General features: G+C 41.1%; 1 protein-coding gene across 1 annotated transcript in view; it reads right to left on the reverse strand.

Moving 5' to 3' along the window:
• DNAH8 (dynein axonemal heavy chain 8) overlaps positions 1 to 17,337 on the reverse strand; it is a 337,542-nt gene that overhangs the window by 27,517 nt on the left and 292,688 nt on the right. The window contains exons 87-88 of the mRNA XM_060111640.1: positions 15,817 to 15,918; positions 10,374 to 10,534 (exon numbers count right to left, since the gene is read on the reverse strand). Of these exons, the coding sequence (XP_059967623.1) occupies positions 10,374 to 10,534; positions 15,817 to 15,918 (263 nt within the window). The remainder of the gene's footprint in view (positions 1 to 10,373; positions 10,535 to 15,816; positions 15,919 to 17,337) is intronic.

The raw sequence follows: 17,337 nt of genomic DNA on the forward strand, positions 1-17,337 counted from the left end.
ACGGCTGCAGTCAGTTGCTCATTTCCCACCTTCTCCTCTGCAGTCAGGATGCCTGGCACCTCACAAGGCAAAGCCTGCAGCTGTCCTTGTTTGCTTCGTCATGGAACTGAAACACTAGCTCTTCTCCATTCTCAAGCCGGCTGAGTTCCCAATCTGAGATGCTTCTGTCTTCAGCATTTTTATCGACTGATTGGCAGGTAGAATCATTTTTATTGATTGATTGGCATCAGGACTCAAACCTGCATGTTCAGACAACCGCATCCTCTCCAAAAGTCATAGCTAAGGTAACTGCAACTGCCACCAGGCTTTACATGCTGGATTTTGGGTCGGATACGGTGATTATGAGGGTCAGAGCAGTAAATGTTTGTAACCCAACCAGAGTCGGGGTATTAACTCCACATGACCTTTAAACATATGAATTATACAATAAAGGCAATAAGATAAAAGGTGATTTTTAACAAATGAAAATTGATATTGTGTAATTTTACATATAATTTTAATTTTTTTTTTCGGTGCACAGGCTTCTCACTGTTGTGGCCTCTTCTGTTGCAGAGCACAGGCTCCAGATGCGCAGGCTCAGTGGCCACGGCTCACGGGCCCAGCCACTCCATGGCATGTGGGATCTTGCCAGACCGGGGCACGAACCCATGTCCCCTGCATCGGCAGGTGGACTCTCAACCACTGCACCACCAGGGAAGCCCAATTTTAATTTTTAAATTAATTTTTGGTGAGTAGCCTCTATTCAGATGTTGTGGTTTTAGAGTATCCCAAAAGACATTTATTTTAAAAGTTGAAAGATGAACATGTCAAGCACATACACAGTTGAAGATATGAATAGAAAGCAAAACATTCTGGTAAAATGGCACCAAAGGCACTTGCAACCCATTCCTAAATTTTGAAGTATGGTGTTATCCCAGTTTTAAAAAGTCATACGAAGTGTAAGAAAAATGCAAATAACTCTAAGCGGGGAAAATCCTATGAAAATAGCTGATGGGACAACAAAATGAAGTTATCAAAGGTGAAGGATCCACATGCTATTATAAGCATATTTCAGAAATCTAATTTCTATGTGATTCATAATATTCCATGATCTCATTGTAGCTTTAGATACAGTGAAGATAGAATATATGGGTGGATTGCTGTATTAGACAAGATGTAGGTGTCACTGTCACTGACATCTTACTAAGTATCATGAAATACAACATTAAATCTCTGACTTTATCATGAACTCCATGTACCCACATTTCCATTGACTCCTAGGGCTCTCTGTTTCCTAAGTCAAACAAACCCCAAGCCTAACTCATTGTTATAATTCTCTCTTTCCCTTCATCTGAACTGTTTCTTGCCCCATCTCCTTTAACAATGTCTTCACCCAGCTGCCCAGCTTACGAATTCAGAGATAGCTTCCTCCGGATGTCCTATTCCCAGCACTTCTTGGTTTCCAAGTCCTACTTCCAAATCATTTCTAGCATCCATCTAGAAAATTTCAGCATCTTCATCCCACTGCCTTCAGAACTGCCCCAAATTCTTTCCCATGACACCCAAAATCTTCAAAAGCCAATCTCTGCATTTGCATCAGCCTCGAGGTCAGGTGACACCTCTCTTCAAGCCCCTCTCCCTACCATGCTCTAGGCACATTGGACTCGGTTCCCCACACACATCATACTCTTTTACATCCTCATATCCTTCCTTGGATTGTCCCTTTGTGTAGGTGCCCTAATCTATGTCATTTTTCTCACTGAGCTTAATTGTTTTATTTATTTATTTTTAATTGTACATATTGCAGGTGTACAACTTGATGATTTGATATACGTACACATCCTTCCTGCTCATTATCTTCCTCTGTCCTTGCACTCTGTCCTTCTTGCTGCTGTTCCCCCCACCCCCATACTGTAGTCACTTCCTCCCCACCCCTTCTCTAGCCTGAGAACTCCAGCACATCCTTTAAGGTATGACTCAGATGTGGACTGTCTCACTAGCTTACTTTGATCCCTAAGCTGGAATTTATTACTCCTTTGCCTTTGCTCTCACAGCAGAGTGTATAATCCCTCCTGATTTTAGAGTTTACCATATCGAATTGCACAACTATCTGTCACTCACCTATCTTCCCTAATAGACTATAAGCTCCAAGGGTAAGGACTGCCTCTTACTGATATTTGTATCCCCAAGCTGGCTAGAGAGTATGTTCTCAATAAATATTTGTTTATTGAATTGAGGCCAACTGGCTTGGATTTTATTAAACCTCAAATATAAAGGAGAGCAATTCTCCAATATTTAAAGGGCATGAAAATTTAATTATTTTTTCCTTCTTATGGTAAAAGTATAGTATGTTATCATTACTATCCATTTCCTGGCACCTTTCCACATTCAAAGGGAAATATATACGTATACTCCTCAAAACACAGGCGAATCAGACAGATATAATTTAAATATGATTATATTTAAACACAGATCTTTAAAGTTTAAAGAGAAGAAAACAGCAGTAAATTTCCATTCATACTAAGAAAATCCTAGCTCATTCTTCCTACCTGCTCTAGCTACAAATAAAAAAGGGGAAAGACCCCATATCTGGGATTCTCAGAAGCTCTCTCAGCTCACCTCCATCTTGAATCCTTTCTGGAAACACGCTCTGCACCAGTGACTGGGTGCCAACAGTGCACACCAGCAAGGAAACGACATGCTTGTTCTTGGCTGGCACTGATCATGTTCACCAGCGCTTCAGGGAGGGGTGGATGGATATGCTGCTGCTAGATTTCACCTAAGAAATCATTTTCATGAGGGTGATTTTATTTTTTATGAGGTGATCTGAAAACAGTCCTCAAGCTATGGATGGGGGCACGAAGCCCTGAAAAGCTGACCCATTTTGCATAAGAACTGGACAAGCTCTCCAGATCGTTGTTCTACCACATATTTTATTAGGCACAGAATGCCAGGGTTGTACAGCTTACCTTTCTTTTTTCCACAAGGTGATTTTCTGTTTGCAAAGATAGGAAAGGCAGAAGCCTAGTTAGCTAGCTATAATGGAGAATTGTGAATATCTTTATGTACCTCAAAGCCCAAGGGCTTTCAAGAAAGCAGTCCCCATAGACACTCTGAGATGAAGAACAGGAACTATAATACTCCATAAGCTTTGGTCCTGAGATACTTCTAGAAGAAAATCTCTCTTTGGGGTAAATATGGGAAGTGGCTCATATTGGACTTGCAGCTTTGTGGTTTGGGGGAGATGTCTAAGTCATCTCTGTTGGGTGGGATAGTTGGGGTCAAGAATAATAAAATGCAAACTAACTAAAAAACATAACGGTGTATAAAATAAACAATTAACCGTCTAATGGCATATTAGTGCACTATCATATCCAAACCAGCCTAGATTTATATACCTCTTCACACATGAAATATCAATGAGCATAAATTTTTTAATAAAAATCTGGAGCTCAAAATTCAGCTAACACTAAAAGGAATACAATTAAATTCATCCTGCATAGAAATGAATATAAAAGTTTAATAAGACACTTGCTAAATTTCAGAAGGTAGAAAAATATGCAAAACTGCTAATGACTAAAAGTGAAAGTAAATAACTGTTTTCAACATTGAGGTAGTTGAATGTGCAGAGTCCTTGGTACCTTATAAATCTAGATAATAAAATGTGAATAAACTATGCATTTTTATGGTCCCTGTCAGCAAGGTATCTAAGCTCTTGGGAGAGAGTTTACTTATTTTAAAGCATTTATTCAGATGGATTCCCCCCCTCTACTTTAGGGATTCTGCATTCTTAAGCAAGGATCGAGGAGAAGGACTTGTGGTCCCCTTCCCCAGATTTCCCTCTTCTCTCGAATTTATGGATGCTAACTTCAGAGTGCAGATTCTGATCAGCAGGAACAGGGGGTTCCCTACCACGGCCCAATTATAGCTGGTGGGCCTCACTGGAAGCAAGAGTGTTGTTGAATGGGGTGGACAATCAGGAAAATTAATAAGGATTCTTCTAGCTGAGGACATTCACACAGATTTAGCCAGTGAATCTTAGAGAGGTCACCCCCATCTCTGGCTTCAACTGTTATCTCTGCACAAATGCGCTCAAACCTCTCACTTGGGCTCCAGTCCACGTGATACACTCTATCCCCACTCAGATACATCCCACTGTCTTTGCCAGCTCAACAACCCAAACGGGACTCTGTAATTCTCCCTCAAATGCACTCCTGTTCCCAACTCCTCCACCATCCCAGCTTCCAGACCAGAAATAACAAGGAATCCTTTAGTTCTTTCATTTTACACAGAAGTTGGAGAGTCACTTCTACTTGGAGTGGGAAGGGTGTAGCTGGGAGGAGAACAGGGGTAGGTTTTAGCTGGGAAGCTTCATCCGTTATTGCTTACTGCCTCCTGGTGGCTGGTGGGAGAACAGCGAGGCGCTGGAGCACAGCCCTCTGAGTAGGCGGGCTCAACTGCCAGGAAGAGGGAAGCTAGGGTTACAGTCACCACGTACTTGAGAGACCAGAGGAAAGAAGAATCAAACCTAGGTCAAAACTCACTCAGAGGCCAAGAAAATGACCAAACATGGAGCTTCCGAACAAAGGCTACTACCTGAGCAGGAACCAGAAACAGGGCAAGGTCCCTGGAAAGAGGGGAAGCCTCAGTAAGACCCTAGGACAGACCAAGGGGGGAGTTAAGAATGAAGAGAGATCAGAGGAAGGTCACAGTTCTTACAGGCCAGCTAGTTATTTCTAGCAGAAATAATCCTCATTTGAAGCAGAGGTACAGCACTTTTTACTTGACCTCACTTGGTGTGATGAGAGACTGCAAGATCCCAACACTCTACTTTGGGAGAAGACAGCTTATGACATCGGTTGCATGCCTGCCAGTGTTAGCATGTAAGTCTTTGGACAGAGCTGTGAAGAGAGACTTGCCAAAGGACAAAGAAGGCTCGCTGTGCTCTCTCTATCCAGCAGGCAACAACAACAAATAGATGAAAACCACAGAAGATTCTCAGCCATTGCTCTATATTCACTAAAGCCTATCAGTCCCCTTGTGGGACTGGTCCTGAAGCTTCACTCTAGCCTCCACCCTGTCATCATCCTTAATCTCTGCCAGTATCATTGCACACCTGGGTTTATTCACAGGGTCTCCAAGATGGTATCTTAGTCCAAATAGTCCTTAAGTATAGGAAAATGTGCTCAATTTCACTTAAAATAAGAGGAAATAAGTTAAAACTATGCCGAGATGCCATTTCTCACTTGTCATATTGGTGAAAAATAAGCTTCACTAACACTCTGTTGATGAGACTGTGAATCATATTGTTGATTGTGTGACACTGTGCATGTCATATTGTTGGTGAGAGTGCAAAACAGCATAGCCTTCTGTAAGGGAAATTGAAAATATTCATTAATCCTTGATCTAGCAATCCCACCCATAGCAATTTACCCTGAAAAATACATCTCCAATAATATGAGAAACCACAAGCATGAGATTATTAATTGAGGAATTACTGAAGATAGCAAAATATTGGGAACAACCTACATGCCCACCCATGGGAGAATGGATGAATAAACTATGATGCATATAAACAATGGAAGAGCATGTAGCTGTAAAAAAAAATAAATCCAGGCATACCTGTTATATTGTGCTTCAGTTTACTGCACTTCAAAGATACTGCAGTTTTTACAAATTGAAGGTTTGTGGCAACCCCGTGTCAATCAAGTCTATTAGCGCCATTTTTTCCAAAAGCATTTGCTCATTTCATATCTTTGTGTCACATTTTGGTAATTCTCATAATATTTCTAACTTTTATTTATTATTATTATTATATTTGTTATGGTGATCTGTGATCAGTGACCTTTGATGTTACTACTATGACCTGCTGAAACAGGTCAACAACAAAGTATTTTAAATTAAGATATGTACGTTGTTTTTTAGACATAATGCTATTGTACACTTAATAGGCTTCAGCATAGTGTAAACATAACTTTTATATGCACTGGGAAACTAAAAAAATCATGTGGCTCGTTTTATTGTAATATTCTCTTTATAATGGTAGTCTGCAACCAAACCAGTGGTATCTCCGAGGTGTGCCTTTAATGAGGAAGATACCTATGAACATATAGATGATTATAGGATGCACTAAGTGAAAAAAGTGAGACACAAAATAATGTACATATATATATATATACACACACATATATATATGGTATGGTAATTTTGTATCAGAGAGAAAGGATAATAAGAATATACATGGTACTTACGTATGAGCAAAAAGAAACACGGAGATAAACCAGAAACTAATGCATTTGGTTACCTGTAAAGGAAGGGGAAATGGGTTGGGAGGGCGTGAGACTTCTCTAAGAACCTTATTATCTAGTTGTTTCTTTTGAGCCATGATCATGTTTCACAGTCTTAAAAAAAATCGACAATTTTTTTTAAAACCTAAAATGTAATACAAATAGAAACAAATGAATGTACCTCTACATCAACGGATAGCACAACCTCACAGATTTAAAACAACCTGAGTAACTCTTGAACATAGTGCTCTGTACACCCTCAGTGGTGTATATTCTAGGGACAGAAAGAACGGCAAAGAAATCTTGACCTCCACTTAGTACATTTGTTATTGGTCATGGTATTGGTGGTGAAACAGAGCAGGACCCTAGGATCTTTGCCCCCCATGCCCTCAGCTTGCCTTTTGTCTGCGGAAAAACTTTAGCCAAAGAATAAGTTTAATCAGAGAAGTGAGAGAATGAAGAAACAGCAAAACAGTCCAACAAGACTAAATAATAATAGTGCAGTCATTAAGCATAGTCAAGGACCTTTAGCTCCTCCTCAAGGGCTGTAGATAATATTCTGAGCTGTATCCTGTGATCTGTCTTATAGATACTGAAACCCCTACCAGGTGGAAGAAGTTAACTACATGATGATGAAACTGTAGCCATGATATAAGCTGCCACAATTCCGAGAAATGAAAACAAACCGACCCTGGAAGTGAAGATTAACCGTACTTAATCAAGATGACGCTGGTCAGACCACTGTATGACCAATTTCAAGATGACTATCAGAGCTGACTGTGCTGTTTCTGCATGTAGCCCCCTCCCTCTGTCTATAAAAGCTCTTGCCCACTGGTTGTCAGTGGTGGTGGTGGGGGGAGTCAGCCTTTGGATAGGAGTCCGCCCTCCCCACTGGCTGCCAGCATCCAAAATAAAGCAAACTTTCCTTTCCACCCACTTGCCTCTTTATTGGCTTTTGAGTGGCGAGAAGCTGGACCCCACTTTCGGTAACAGCAGTGTAATTTGGAGCAAATGAGTAAACATATTGAAGCTGCTGGGAACCAGAGTTCTCCCCAAGGGAGAAAGGAGATAAGGAGGGAGGACAAGGTGTACAATTGGTATTGGAGTTACAGTATATGAGCTCATAATGTTTTAAAAAATACGTATTTCCTAGCACTGTCCACTCAGAGGGTCTATAAGCACACACACACACACACACAGAAATAGGTGTGGTTATGTATGGATATAGCTGTAGATATATAAGTATACAGAGATGTAAATATAGAACAAGAAAAAGCTAATGGAACAAAATGTTAACAACTGGTGAACCAAGGTGAAGGGTATATAGGTGTTCACTGTACTTGCAACTTTTCTGAGGGTTTATAATAGTTGAAGATAAAAATCAAGGGAAAAAAATAGTTTGTCTTTATCATTTCCTCCCATCTGGATTACAATTTGGTGGCCCTTCTCTGGACTTTTTCTAGCTCTGGTTTATCTCTCTTGAGAGCTGGTGACCAGAACTGCCTACAGTAATCCAGGCACAGGAATGCCATCCCTGTAAGTCAGGGTGAGGTGCTTCCAACCTTGTTTCATATACTCCTTGGTAGGATCCTGTAGTACCAGACAGGATCAGATTCTCCAGGTACCAACTATGGTGACTCCTCGGGCTCTTGCCAAGGATGGAATCAAAGTTTAGAGCCCTCACATGTGAACCACTCCAACTGCTAATTTACAAGTGCATTAAAACTTAGTAGCCATTTTTCTGCCCACTCGCGTGAATTCATGAGATCTTTCCACGGACTGTCCCCATTTATTAGATTCTCCACAGCCTAGGAGAATTTAGTATTGCTGATGCATTCAACAAATACTCCCTGAGTAACAGGCATTATTTAGCACTGGAGGTACAGTAGTGAAAAAAGACAAAAGTTTCAGACATAATGGAGTTTATGTTAGTGATGGTAGGTAGATGATAGCAAATAAATAAATAAAGAGTTGGTGATACAATCGATAGGAACAAAGCAGGCAAGGAGGGTGGAGTCTGGGGTGGGGGTTAGGGAGTGGTTTGCAATTTTTAAATAAGGCAGCCAGGGAAGGCGTCACTGAAAAGGTGACATTTAAGCAAAGACTGGAAGAGGTGAAAAGGTGAGCCACAGTGATACCTGGGGGAAGGATGTTCCAGGAAGTATAAGTATCCTGTGGTGGAAGCCGTCTGGCCTAACAGGAAGCTAGCGGAAGGTGGAGCTGAGTGGCGAGAGTGAGGGAGAGGGCAGAAGGAGACCAGGCCGTGAGGGGCGGGGCAGATGGTCTTACTGGGCCTTGTAGGTCACCTGTAGGTCATTGTCAGCCTTTGCCCTTGACTTGAAGACAGGAGCCTCGGGAGGGTTCTGGGCAGAGAAGTGACGTGGTCTGACTCACATTTCTAAAGTCTTAGCTAAAGTAAAACTCCTTCTCTGTGTGTTCTCTTTCAGATAATGTTGATTCACGAACGGATCTCTGAGGACGCCTTTTTATTTCTTCATTTCAAAAGTCTCCTGCTAACTGATGACAGACTCTTCAAATAATAGCTAGAGCTGCCACCAAAGTGCCATCACGGTTCTGTCACAGGGTCTGAAATGAGTGATGGCCATTCGTGGGTCTTTGGGGGTCACGTCCACATCTTTGAAGATGAAACGAGGCATGGGAGAGATTAGAGGCTGTGGAGAAGGGAGAATGAATGTGGGGGACAAAGAGGCCAGGAGGCCAAGCCTCGTGCTGGGGCGGGGAGCATGCTCGGGGTGGAGACACAATGCAATGGAAGCCAACAGGACTCTGTGATGTTGGATGAGGGCAGAGAACCAGAGGGTGGAGACGTCCGTGCCCCTTTGCAGCACTGCTGAAATGGCCACAGCAGGTGAGTGACCAGGAGAGAGGCACAGTGCACTCCTCTCAGTTGTCACAGCTTAGAATCTACCACAGGAGTCTTGGTTTCTTCCATTTCCTGAAACCAGCCACTCTGCTGGACATAAACTTTGTGGTCTTTGGCCAGTGAGCCCAAGGCATGACCATCCAGGGAGAGCCTCAGCTGGGGTTTCTTGGAGCCCTCTCTGTGGAGCTGGGTGGTCTTGTGTTCAGGTAGGGGTCGCTGGAGAGATGAGGGGTGAGATCTCATCCAAAGGACGGGTCTGAGAAGGGGTCTGGGACTTGGATGCATGTCTTATCTCTTCCCTCACCACCTTTTACCACAGTGACTGGAGCAGGGACATCACTCTGAGCCTTTCCTCCTGGGCTCTGTGTCTGTGTCCTGTGCTCCTGTGCTCGCTGCATTGTGCCCTCCATGGGCAGGTATTTACAGAAGGATGCAGGTGAGCAAGTAAGGGGAGAGGGACCATCACAACAGAAATACAAGTCCTCCTCCTCCTCTGTCCATCCTCCTGGCCCTTTACGGTTCTGTTTATGACCATTATTTTTAATAGATTTTGATGTAAAAGGCAAAGAACTGGGATGCTACTGTCTTATCAGATCAATGGCATCAAGACCAATAACACCAGGGCTTCCCTGGTGGCGCAGTGGTTGAGAATCTGCCTGCTAATGCAGGGGACACGGGTTCGAGCCCTGGTCTGGGAGGATCCCATATGCTGCGGAACAACTGGGCCCGTGAGCCACAACTACTGAGCCTGCGTGTCTGGAGCCTGTGCTCCGCAACAAGAGAGGCCGCGATAGTCAGAGGCCCACACACCGCGATGAAGAGTGGCCCCCGCTTGCCACAAGTAGAGAAAGCCCTCACACAGAAATGAAGATCCAACACAGCAAAAATAAATAAATAAATTACGAAACTCCTACCCCCAACATCTTCTTAAAAAAAAAAAAAAAAGACCAATAACACCAACTGGTTTTATGACACGACAAAGGAGAAATCAATGCATAAATTAGAGCTTTTAACATTGCTATAAACTCTGGAGCAGTAGGATTTAGTGACCAGGAGCAGGCCAAGATATGACAAAATTGTAACTGGGAGATAGGAAGTGATAGGAAGTGACACTATTTTTCACAGTAAAATAAAAAGAAGGGAAAGGAGAAAATGAAATGCACAGTCTTTGCCAGGCTGGGTTACAAATGATTCTTTCAAATTAAAAAATGCCAGGAACTTACGTGATATCGGCATTAGGGTGAAGCCCAAAGACTTCGGGGTTATCTAGGGATGGCAATGACTGGATGTATTCAAAATACTGGTCCAAGGTTTTGCACACGGGGATTTTATACCCGGTATAAAAACAGAATGATGGTTCAAACATCTTCTCACTGAACCAGACCTATATGGGAGAGAAAACAGGAGAAATAAAATTGATGAACATCTAAATGAAAACCCAAAACTGCCACTATCAAGGAGATAGGGTCACCTTATTTCCATCTTAATCATTTTTTATATTGGGTTTGAAAGTACCTTAACAAAACCACTGATAGTATAATTAGACATAGATTAAGAAAAGAGAGAGGCCACAACACAACAACAATGAAACCCGGTCTCTGTTTAACACCAAGGAAGATACTTTCTAAGGGTGAGGAGGAGAGAGCCAGCCTTGCAAGTCCACCCTCTGCTGAAGTAATTTGATGACCCTGAGCCCACTTTAAAGAGACGTGGGAATGTATTGCAAAAGCAATAACCAGACACACAAGAGCATATCTGGGCATTTTCACCGCCTCCTTTCTCCCCCCAAACAGGGCTCATGCCTGGGGGCTTATGCTTCTGCTCAGCGTGGCTCACAGTGGCGCTGAGCACTGCACATGAGCAGGAAAACTTCTTACAAACGTCTCCCCTCCCACCATGAGCTGGAGAGCTCCCTCTGTTAATTAAGTTATGTCCCTGGACTCAAGAACCAAATATATCCAACCATCTTACTGTTTTCCTTAAGACATCCTTTTCTCATTCCATATGAACTGATTATCTGTAAGGTAACAGTGAGAGAACAGATATACACTTGGTGTGAATAGACTTATTCTGAAGAGGAAAAAAAATGCTGAATGCCTGTGAGCCTCATTTGAGGCAATAACTTCTGTGTCTAACAGAGTGATTTTCCCAGTAGGGAGGGAAATAATGGGACGGTGGGAGGAGCAGAAATGCAGGCAGCATGTCTGAATCACTCAGAGGACTCCACGTGAAAAGAGAGGGGGATTGTGCCTTCCTTCGGTTGGTCACACTTTCTCTAGTATCTTCCCTCCATATCCTTCTTCTTCCAGCTCTTTTTAGGTCCAGTGATTGCTCTGAAATACCCTGTGTACTGGTTTTCTTCATTTTTTACTCATCACAGTTCTATCCTGTTCAACTCCTGTCCACAAGGCCTTGAGCTTAGAAAAGGAACGGAATGCAAAGATGAGACACACACAGTCCTTTCCTTCAAGGAGCTTGTGACACAGTAGAGAGATAAGCCAGTTACATAATAACCACAAGATAAAGGGCACTAAGGTAAGAGACAGAGGAAATAAAAATAAGCAAGATACTAAGGAGGCTTAAAGCCAAGAAGAAAGAATAGCTAGATGGATGTCAGGTAAAGCTTTATCTAGGAGGTGATTTTGGAGATAAGCCTTGAAGGATAAAATTTTGACAAAGAAACTTGTGACTGGGGAGACCACACACGCAGAAAAACTGACGCAAAAATGTGAGGCAGGTTGGGTAAATGATGAAATCACTGTATTTACCCTAAGGTAAATATAATGCAGTGGTAAGAGATAGGACAGAAAAAGTGAAGTGAGGTCACATTGTGGATGACTATGGATATCAGGGTGAGGACTAGTGCTTAAATTAAAAAATGGGGAGCAGTTGAAAGTCATTAAAGAAAAACAGTGCTATGATTATGGCCATTATTTATAAAGATTAGGTTTTTAGTGATGTGGATGACTAGGGGGGCAAAGGCCATGGGGTCTTCAGCACACGGACAACAAATGACCACACTGAGTTTTGTGTTGCCAGATGACATATGTGTATAAAAGGAAAATGAAGTTTCCTCTTGTTTTTCCACTACTTTATTTATAAAGTACAAAAGTATAAATTGTAAATCCACAAATAGCTAGACTCAAAAACACAAAAGTAGTTGAGTTTCACCAAATTTGGAGGACGTTTTTGGTATAATCAAAATACAGAGTATGAAGTCTACATGGAATTACTTTGGGAGACTCTAGAAGGTACCCTACAAAAATAAGCAGTCATCCTCCAAGGACAATGAATAAGGTTCTACAATTATTGGTTTTAAGGGAGACATACCATAAGATGCTGAGAACAGAAAAAACAAATAAGGGTTCAAAGATAAGCCCCAAATTGAAAGTCATAGGGAAAGAGGATCCCATTTGAAGGCACCGGTTTACAATTGAAGTGATTTTCACTCAGGCAATTCTGGATAACATGGTCGGGGTAAGGTGGCAGCAGGGGACAGGCCTTTGCCTCCCTAGTCATTCACATTCTATGTCTATTTGAAGAAGCTTATTAAGCTGAATGTTTATGCTTTTCTATACTGGGCTATCTTACTTTTTTTTTTTTAATAGGTTAAAATTTTTTTTTTTTAGTTTATTAAGCAAATACTAAGTAAAGGTCAATTCCCTTTCCTCATCTTCCTTGACCTCTCTCAGTTGACATTTCTTCTTTCTCAATACATTAAAATACTCAGGGCCTTGTCCTTAGCTTCTTTTTTTTTCCTTCCCTTTCTCTACACTTTCTTCTTAGATGATGATCTCATCTAATATCTTGACTTTAAATGCCATCTGTATAAATTCCAAATCTTTTTCTCCAGCCCTGAGCTCTCTCCTGAGCTCCACACCTGTAAATCCAACTACCTTCTTTATCTTCATTCATTCTCTTATTCAACAAATATTTACTGAGCGCCTATACTATGTGAAAGATTCCATTCCAGGTGCTGGGAATTTGGCAGTGATGTAAACAAGCAAAGTGCCTGCCCTTATGGAGCTTACAGTCTTAGACAACTGCACTTGGGTGTCCAGTAGGCATCTCAAAGTTTACATGATCAAAACAGAATTCCTAATTTCTACCCCCTGCCAATAAAACTCATTTTTTCCCTGCAGTTCTTTCCCTTCTCTGTAAATAGTCCCATTCTCCATCTAGTTGCTTAGGTCAAAACTAGGAGTGATCCTTAACCACCCGCCCCTTCCTTCCCCATCAGCATTCTGCTGGTAGTATCTGTACAATATATCCAGAATCTAACCACCTCTCACAGTCTCCAGTGCCAAAACTCCAATTTTAGGTACTTGTACAGTTATTCTAACACAAAGTATGCTTACTAAGACATCTTTTTTTTTTCTTCTCTTTTGAACCTCAGATACAGAGGTGAGTTTATCATACTCCTGCATTTTATTAGTCTCATGACTCTAGACCCTTTTTATTTTAGTTTTTCCCTCTTCAGCCCTGATATCCACTCCCAGCCTCCTTCCCTTTGAGGGCTTCTGTTTAAAGATATTGATGTACGTCCTTGAATTCGTGTATTTATCCTTGAGAAATATACATGTACCACTTTATAAATCTCATTTTATTTTTTAAAGCTCTGCGCTCAACACTATGTTCCTAAGATCTATGCGTGATGTCATATGGATCATTTCTTCCAAATGCTGCATTGTATTCCATGATAGGCGTCTATAACATTTAACTCATCAGTTCCTCTGTGACAGACTCCCAGGTTACTTTCAACTTCCCACTATCCCAAACAATACTATGAATAATATCTTTGTACATGTCCACAGACTTGTCTGAGAATTCCTCTGGGACATACACTCAAGAGTGGGATACACTCAAGAGTGGGATTCTGGTTCAGAGGGTAGTCGTATCATACACGCTTCTTTTTTTTTTTTTTTAATCTTAGTTTGGCCACGCCGCACGGCATGTGGGATCTTAGTTCCCCGACCAGGGATCAAACCTTCGCCCACCCTGCAGTAGAAGTGTGGAATTTTAGCCACTGGACTGCCAGGGAAGTCCCCATACATGCTTCATATGACTAAGTGCCACCAGATTGCACCCTTGAAGGGTGTGCAATAGTATTACATGTGCTCACCCACTACTGCTTATCTATTCTCTTAGGCTTCTTATCTATTCTTTTAGGCTTATTTGGTCTCACAGTGGATGCTGTAATATGCTACCAGATCCTTCTCCAGGACCTAGGCACTCGCTCCCCCAGCTGTCTGGAGTACTGGCTACTGAGGGCTCACAACATTGTCCCTCCCAGGAATTGCCCTGGCAGAAGGGAGCCGCCTCAACCAAGATCATGCCCTGGGGGAAGGGATGACCCACAAGCAGATTTCCATCTCAGAGTCTGTTTCTGGAGAACCCAACCTATGATGGTCACCTGCAGCTCCACACACAATATTGCCATGACATTTTTATACATATCCATATGTGGGCTTTTTCTAGAAATGTTCTGGGATGTTTACCTAGGATACTTAGTTTCAGTAAGTTTTGCCCATTTGCTTCCCCAGAGATCTGTACCAGATCTGCCTCCACACATCCTTACCAACACTTATCATCCACCTTTCTCCACATTCAGCTTTAAGAAAAACTTGCAAATATTAGTAAGGGTTGAAAAAAAAATTCAGATTTCTGGTCAACCTCCAGTTTACCAAAATACCCTCAAAGCTTATGCTTTGTTGTTGAGGTCTTAATTTTGTTAAAAGGGAAAAAATAATCAAAGAATTAACAACTTAGGGCTTCCCTGGTGGTGCAGCGGTTGAGGGTCTGCCTGCCGATGCAGGGGACACGGGTTCGTGCCCTGGTCCTGGAGGATCCCACATGCCACGGAGCGGCTGGGCCTGTGGGCCATGGCCGCTGAGCCTGCGCGTCCGGAGCCTGTGCTCCGCAACGGGAGAGGCCATGGCAGTGAGAGGCCCGCGTACCGCAAAAAAAAAAAAAAAAAAAAAAAAGAATTAACAACTTAGAGCCTAATATAAAGAACTCAGATAACCATAAAATACTCCTATATCTGATTTTTTTCTGCTCAGGTAATGTATTTTGCTTCTTTAATGTGTAAAAGTTTTAGGAATAACTTGAATCTGGTAGATGTACTTATACTATTCACCCTTGATGTGAAAGCCAGAATTGCTAAGAATAATATTCTCTAGAAAATGTTTACCCACATGATATATGCAGATTTTACTGGGAACAGAGGAAAAAATGAACACTTCATCAATTTGTCTGTCCTAATGGAAAGAGATGAGAAAACTCAAATTTTGGCTCATTCTCCGATCACTTATCTTGGGGCTTCAAATTGCCCTGAAGACTTGCAATCAGAGGAAAAGGCAGAGATATTATGTCCAGTATTTTTATAGGAGGGGAAGTGGGGAGAGACCGTGGACATGAGCAGCTAATCTATACAGGAGAAGATTCATAGATCATTGAGAGTTGACCTTTGTCCTGTCCTGGACCACAAGTAGATTGTTAGTTGGTTTGGTTTTGGTTTGGTTGGCTGATTCTTTTCAGCAGCTCTGCTCTATATTTTTTTTCCCTTTAAGTTTGGTTTACCTGCTACAAACAAAAAATATTCTTGTTTAATAGGAAAATGCAATGAGATGTACATCCATGCTTTTTTTTTCTAAACTGACTTACTTTAGCAAAGCAATTAAGCAGACGTTTATCAAAGTCGTCCGTGACTCTGCCCCCATATTGTACTTCTCCGATCATGTACCGAACAGTACTCCACGACACACCCTTTATTAAAAACAGAAAAGAATTATTCATTGTCAACCCAAACAAATAGGTCTAAACATTTTGGATCTTCCTCTAAAAGAAAGGTTTGGAAAAGGAAGCACTAGCTAGACTGCATTTAAAATTACTCATTATCTTATGTTAATAACTCTTTTGCTCTTACATGACTGGAACTGCTATGGTTTGTTCACCAAAGAAAAATCTACAGTACTAAACGTTGGTGAATATATTGCTCATTGATTATTTAAAATAGGGGGAAAAGAAGACTATTTTTCAATCTGTGGATGTAATTACCTGTAATACTCATTATAGTAATGCTAAACTGTTAGAGAAGAAAAAAGTCACGTTTAGTGAAGAAAGGAGAAAAATCAAGTAATCAATGCTTTAATCTGCTTTCTTAGTAATATATTTTCTGAAGCAGTATAAGAACAACTAGAACTTTATTCACAAGATTTTTCTACAATGCAATCCTTTCCTGTTTCATTATGTGAGCTATGACTACATCAAAATATTTATTAATTTTCATAGCAATATTACACTAGCAATACATTTCAGATATTAATAGTTTTTTATTTTAAAAAATGCTTCAATACATTTGGGGTAGGAGAAGTAAAGATGCTTAAGTTTTGTTTACTTTCTCTTGGTTAAAATTTTATTTTTCAGCTTCATTGCCTTTCAAAGCAACTATTTTAAGGTAACTGTCATTTGTATATACCAAAATGATAAACAGTCTCAGAATATGAACCCATATGATATAATTTTTCATCAAAATGTCCTACTCAATTTAATATCCCTTTGTAATTTCTAAGAAAAATTATGGTTTGATTCTAAATTTTCCCCCTTCCCAGATAATAATTCATCATGGTTCATTGTCATCATACTGATACTGCAGATGTATGATTATCTTCGAGATCTACTATGAGAAGGAAGAGAGGGAGAAATGATAGGAAATTTGTATTTATTGAGCCTTGATTATGTACCATACACTGTGCTTTCACAAATGCTAACTCATTTATTCTTCACAGAAACCATGGCCATTTTATAGATGAGGAAACAGGCTCTGAGAGGCTCATAAAATTCCTCAAGATCATGGAAAAAACAGATTTCCAACTCCTTGCAACACTTGTGTGAAAGGACAACGGGGTTTGTGTTCTTAGCTCGGTGACCTTGAGGAAGTCCCTTGTCTTCTCTTGTCTAGTACCTCATCAGTAAAATGGGGATCATAGTAACACCTTGGGTATCTACCTCACAGAGTTGTGAAAATAAAAATGAGACCCTGCACATGCGAGCACTTTGAAAACTGTGAAGTGTTACACAAGGATCAGTGACCATTATTCAAATCATTGCTATTTATCTGCATAAGCTTAAGCGTCTGTTAAGATGTGACTTAAGGTACAAAAGAACTTTTACATGGGAGATATT

The sequence above is a fragment of the Mesoplodon densirostris genome, chromosome 10 (assembly GCF_025265405.1).
Source record: "Mesoplodon densirostris isolate mMesDen1 chromosome 10, mMesDen1 primary haplotype, whole genome shotgun sequence".
NCBI lineage: Eukaryota > Metazoa > Chordata > Mammalia > Artiodactyla > Ziphiidae > Mesoplodon > Mesoplodon densirostris.